General features: G+C 44.1%; 1 protein-coding gene across 1 annotated transcript in view; it reads right to left on the bottom strand.

Annotated features, from left to right (window-relative positions):
• Window positions 1-852: 852 nt before the first annotated feature.
• Window positions 853-6,448, bottom strand: part of smyd2a (SET and MYND domain containing 2a) — a 77,761-nt gene continuing 72,165 nt past the window's right edge. Inside the window, exons 11-12 of the mRNA XM_072508982.1 lie at window positions 2,974-3,085; window positions 853-1,139 (exon numbers count right to left, since the gene is read on the bottom strand). Of these exons, the coding sequence (XP_072365083.1) occupies window positions 1,059-1,139; window positions 2,974-3,085 (193 nt within the window). The 3' untranslated portion in view covers window positions 853-1,058. The remainder of the gene's footprint in view (window positions 1,140-2,973; window positions 3,086-6,448) is intronic.

The raw sequence follows: 6,448 nt of genomic DNA, 5'->3' as shown, positions 1-6,448 counted from the left end.
AATTACAACTAGATATTTAGGAAAAACAGATTATTAGCCTGACTTCAAAGATTTTAGAGTCCATTATTGAAGATGAGATCACGGAGTACTTGGAAGTGCATGATAAATTAGGACTGAGTTAGCATGGCTTCGTCAAGGGGAGGTTATGTCTGACAAATCTGTAACAAGGAAGTTAGACAAAGGAGAACCAGTGGATGTGATTTATTTAGATTTCCAGAAGGATGAGGGGAGGGGGGGGGATCTTATTGAAAGTTACAGGATACTGCAAGGCCTGGATAGAGTGGATGTGGAGAGGATGTTTCCACCTACAGGAAAAACTAGAAGCAGAGGACACAATGGCAGACTAAAGGGACGATCCTTTAAAACAGAGATGAGGACACAATGGCAGACTAAAGGGACATTCCTTTAAAACAGAGAGGAGGTGGAATTTCTTCAGCCAGAGGGTGCTGAATCTGTGGAACTCTTTGCCGCAGAAGGCTGTGGAGGCCAAATCACTGAGTGTCTTTAAGACAGAGATAGATAGGTTCTTGATTAATAAGGGGATCAGGGGTTATGGGGAGAAGGCAGGAGAATGGGGATGAGAAAAATATCAGCCATGACTGAATGGCGGAGCAGACTCGATGGGCCGAGTGCCCAATTCTGCTCCTATGTCTTATGGTATTACTAGTGAATACCCACTGCACTATATCCTTTATAGAACATGGGGACCAGAACTGCATACAGGCTAATCAAAGTTTAATACAGGTTTAGCCAACTTCCCTGTTTTTCAATTGTAACTCACCTTTGAATGTAGGATGCTTACAGAACCTTTGCTCCTGCGAACACAAATTAATTGAACCCACACAACTCAAAGCTTTTTACAATAAGTTTATTGCAATGTGCATTTAAATATTAAAAACAGAACAAAAATAAAAACAGCATTCCTTTGATTATCGTGCCATTATTCCGAGACTGGTTGTTGCAGGTATGAACAAATATTTCAAACAATCAGTTTGTTGACCGAAACACCAGCATACAGTCTCACATTTTCAAAGAATTGAAGCTTTGAATGAAAACATTCATTTTTCCTCCAGCTCTTTTTCAATTTCAAGGACATATGGATGATCCTTGCCATGTGCCACTTCCATAATAGCCAATGCCTGTGGACAAAAATGCCCAATTTGGGTTAGTTAGCACCACTCTCAAGATCCATTCCAAAGCATAACTCTCTTTTAAAAGAAGTTGCTAATTTTACCAACTACTTCAGTCACATGGCACTGAAATAAATAATTGTAATTGCAAAAACCTAAATGCCAAAAATGGGAATTTTTCTGGATTCAAAGCATTAAAAAAAATGTTTTGCTCTCCTTTTGTAAAACAAAAACCAGACTGCCTGTTACACACCAGAGAGCTAAGTTTAAAATCAGCTTTTTTTAAAAGAAAACAAAAAAATGCCATTTAAGGTTAGACACTCCAATGTTTCTGTGCTTTTCTGAGCATTAGTGATACGGCAGGAAAACAAAAACCTCCAAGGATGTCTTTCAATTATTTCACGATATTAAACTCCCAATTTCAGCTATTTGTGAAATTTGATTTGTTTTTTTGAGGATTTTAAAAATAGCGTGTACCACACGTTAAAACAGAAAATGCTGGAAATACTCTGCTGGTCAGCCAGCATATGCAGAGAGAAATAGAGATAATGGATGGAAATTTCTGGCCCCTCCCGCTGAAGGAATCTTCTGGTCCCTCCGAAGTCAACCCCTCGCGGAGGCTTCCCCGGCGGTGTAGGTGAGCGAGGCACGCAAAAGCCGGTTGACTTTGGCTGGACCAGAAGATCCTGCCAGTGGCCAATGGCTTGTTGCACCTGCCATGACAAAACTCACCGGGCGGGGGCGGGGGGCGAGCGAGGGGGAGAGGGGTTGTGGAATCCCAGCCAATGTTTCAGGTCGGTGAGCCGTCATCCTGCTGGGAAATCAGGATGGATTTTGGGATAACTGCATCAGAGCAGCAGAGGAAAGAAAGCCCAAATGGTAATGGACCACTCCAACAGGTCAAGACAAAGGACTCATACCAATCTACTGCATTCTGGATGGAAGAGCAGTGCACGCCAACATTCTTAGCAATCACCCTTTTGAAGTCAAACGCACTGTTCATAACTGCTGGACAAAAACCTCGAATCTTTAAGGTGTGTTGCCTCATTAGTTCAAAAGAGAAAACCCAAAGTTTGGTGAAGAGGAAAGACTGCAATGTTTCACACTAACTATGGTTGGTGCTTCTTAAACATATATACTTGTGAACTATATTTACCTGTGTTGCGCAGAAGCAGTCTTCTCCAAGATTAGTGCATTTTAAAGTAATACTAATAATCGCTTATTGTCACAAGTGGGCTTCAAATGAAGTTACTGTGAAAAGCCCCTAGTCGCCACATTTCGGGGAGGCCAGTACGGGAATTGAACCCACGCTGCTGGCATTGTTCTGCATTACAAGCCAGCTGTTTAGCCCACTTTGCTAAACTAGCCCCTAGTTTCCCAATTAAGAGTTTTGCTGAATTAAATTCACCTCTCTTAATTGTTGGATTCATTAAATCACCCTAAAATCCATCAATCTCAATGCGCTCTGGCAGAAAACTATTATTCAGAGTTAGTTTAAGTGAATAAATAATAATTGACGTACTTCTAGACATCTGTTTAGATGTATTAAAAATGAAGAAATGGGTGTGCAGCGTTAACGAATGGCAGCACATTGTGCTCCTTGGAGATTTCTCCTTCGAGCACTTTGAAAACAAGCAGGGGAACAGCCTACTGGCTGCAATAACCCCAATAAGTACAATTTAATAAAATGAGGCAGGATTAGGTCTAAATCTAATTTCTCATGCAACTAGGTACAGCATGCCACAGCCCTCCCTTTAAATGCAAGCAATCAAAATGACCATTATTTGTTTTAAACTCAATGCTTGGTGCCTGTAAAGAGAAAATCTCACGATGAATTTATTACCTTCCTCAGTGCCTTGGCTCCAGCAGAATGGTGTTCTAGGCCCATATATAATCGTCCCAGTTTCAGCCACATTGAAGCAACATTCAGGGAATATGCTGGATAGTGTTTGTTGCTTTTTTAAAACAAAACAAAACGGCATTCAATTTTATTTTAAAAAACAAGTAAGATTCTAATCTTCTGCTGCCTTCCTTTAATTCATTTTCTTTCTCACTGTAGAATCGCACATAAGCAGGTGGAAAAATGTTATTCTGTGACCATGTACACCAATGTCAGACCAAACGAAGAGTAACCAACCCATCATGGAATGGGACTGACTGCTACTCCCACACCACTCTTAAATAAACAGACAGCAATTGCGAGAAAGCACTGGAATTTCAACCTCCAGGACAACTGTATTCTATAATAAGTGGAATCCCAAGGATTTTGCCTGCTTGCAATTTTTACTGCAAGATAAGCTTCCAAATTCACATTCCTTCCATCACAAAAAAAACACCTATTTCATCGCCACAACATTACCCCTCTCTGCCTCTACCCCTCCATTGCCTAAACTTTCATCCATGCCTACCACCTCCAAATTTGAATATTCTATTACTCCCCTGCCGGCTTCTCGGGGCATATTGTTACCCAAAAATCTGCTTCATATAAAATCCTGCTCCCGTAACTCCATTGTACTCATTAACCTACATTGTTTTCTAGTCTCACAAAGCCTCAAATTTTAAAAAATTCATATGAATGTTTGAATTCCTTCTCTCTTCAATCGCTACTATCCCCAAAGAATCCATCCAATTGTGGACATTTGTGCATTTCCCATTCTCTTCATCCCTCTATTATTGGCCTTGCCTTCAGTGGTCTAGGCACTGCACTCCCTCAACCTCTCCATCACCCCCCTCCTCTTAAGGCCTTCCTCGAAACCCACCTTTTTGACAAAGCTTTTAGTCAGGACCCTTAATATCTCCTTTCAGTTAAATGTCTTCTTCCCCTCTGTTACCAGACTCCTAAATGACCCTCTTATGGACTGACCTCATTAACACTATACCCTGTGTGCTTCATCCGATGCCGGTGCTTATGTAGTTACATTGTATACGTTGTGTTGCCCTATTATGTATTTTCTTTTCTTCCCGTGTACTTTTTTTTTTATTAAATATTTTATTGAAAATTTTTGGTCAACCAACACAGTACATTGTGCATCCTTTACACAATATTATAACAACACAAATAACAACGACCTATTTTATAAACAAAAAAAAAAAGAATAAATAATAAATAACAAAAATGAAAACTAGCCCTAATTGGCAACTGCCTTGTCACAAGTAACACTCTCCAAAAATATAATTTAACAGTCCAATATATAATTATCTGTAGCAACGACCTATACATACTATACAGTATATATTAACAACCCTGAGAGTCCTTCTGGTTCCTCCTCCCCCCCCACCCCCCCGATCCTGGGCTGCTGCTGCTGCCTTCTTTTTCCCATTCCGTCTATCTTTCTGCGAGGTATTCGACGAACGGTTGCCACCGCCTGCTCTACCCTTGAGCCGACCCCCTTAGGACGAACTTAATCCGCTCTAGCTTTATAAACCCCGCCATGTCATTTATCCAGGTCTCCACCCCCGGGGGCTTGGCTTCTTTCCACATTAGCAATATCCTGCGCCGGGCTACTAGGGATGCAAAGGCCAAAACATCGGCCTCTCTCACCTCCTGCACTCCCGGCTCTTGTGCAACCCCAAATACAGCCAACCCCCAGCTTGGTTCGACCCGGACTCCTACTACTTTTGAAAGCACCTTTGTCACCCCCATCCAAAACCCCTGTAGTGCCGGGCATGACCAAAACATATGGGTATGACTCGCTGGGCTTCTCGAGCACCTCGCACACCTATCCTCCACCCCAAAAAATTTACTGAGCCGTGCTCCAGTCATATGTGCCCTGTGTAATACCTTAAACTGAATCAGGCTTAGCCTGGCTCTTCTTCCCATTTCCCTTTTAGTTCATCTACCATAGTCTCCCCTTCGTCCCTCATTTCCCTAAATATATCTGACACCTTACCATCCCCCACCCATGTCTTTGAGATCACTCTGTCCTGCACCTCTTGTGTCGGGAGCTGCGGGAATTCCCTCACCTGTTGCCTCGCAAAAGCCCTCAGTTGCATATACCTGAATGCATTCCCTTGGGGCAACCCATATTTCTCGGTCAGCGCTCCCAGACTCGCGAACTTCCCATCCACAAACAGATCTTTCAGTTGCGTTATTCCTGCTCTTTGCCACATTCCATATCCCCCATCCATTCCCCCCGGGGCAAACCTATGGTTGTTTCTTATCGGGGACCTCCCCAAGGCTCCAGTCTTTCCCCTATGCCGTCTCCACTGTCCCCAAATCTTCAGTGTAGCCACCACCACCGGGCTTGTGGTGTAGTTCCTCAGTGAGAATGGCAATGGGGCTGTCACCATAGCCTGTAGGCTAGTCCCCCTACAGGACGCCCTCTCTAATCTCTTCCACGCCGCTCCCTCCTCCTCTCCCATCCACTTACTCACCATTGAAATATTAGCGGCCCAATAATACTCACTTAGGCTCGGTAGTGCCAGCCCCCCCCTATCCCTGCTACGCTGTAAGAATCCCTTCCTCACTCTCGGGGTCTTCCCGGCCCGCACAAAACCCATGATGCTCTTTTCAATCCTTTTTAAAAAAGCCTTCGTGATCACCATCGGGAGGCACTGAAACACAAAGAGGAATCTCGGGAGGACCACCATCTTAACCGCCTGCACCCTCCCTGCCATTGACAGGGATACCATATCCCATATCTTGAAATCCTCCTCCATCGGTTCCACCAACCGCGTTAAATTTAACCTATGCAATGTGCCCCAATTCTTAGCTATCTGGATCCCCAGGTAACGAAAGTCCCTTGTTACCTTCCTCAACGGTAGGTCCTCTATTTCTCTACTCTGCTCCCCTGGATGCACCACAAACAACTCACTTTTCCCCATGTTCAATTTATACCCTGAAAAATCCCCAAACTCCCCAAGTATCCGCATTATTTCTGGCATTCCCTCCGCCAGGTCCGCCACGTATAGTAGCAAATCGTCCGCATACAAAGATACCCGGTGCTCTTCTCCTCCCCTAAGTACTCCCCTCCACTTCTTGGAACCCCTCAACGCTATCGCCAGGGGCTCAATCGCCAGTGCAAACAATAATGGGGATAGAGGGCATCCCTGCCTTGTCCCTCTATGGAGCCGAAAATATGCAGATCCCCGTCCATTCGTGACCACGCTCGCCACTGGGGCCCTATACAACAGCTGCACCCATCTAACATACCCCTCTCCAAAACCAAATCTCCTCAGCACCACCCACAAATAATCCCACTCCACTCTATCAAATGCTTTCTCGGCATCCATCGCCACTACTATCTCCGTTTCTCCCTCTGGTGGGGCCATCATCATTACCCCTAACAACCTCCGTATATTCGTGTTCAGCTGTCTCC

Source organism: Scyliorhinus torazame, chromosome 1, assembly GCF_047496885.1.
Source record: "Scyliorhinus torazame isolate Kashiwa2021f chromosome 1, sScyTor2.1, whole genome shotgun sequence".
NCBI lineage: Eukaryota > Metazoa > Chordata > Chondrichthyes > Carcharhiniformes > Scyliorhinidae > Scyliorhinus > Scyliorhinus torazame.
This window is presented reverse-complemented; position numbering and strand designations above follow the sequence as displayed.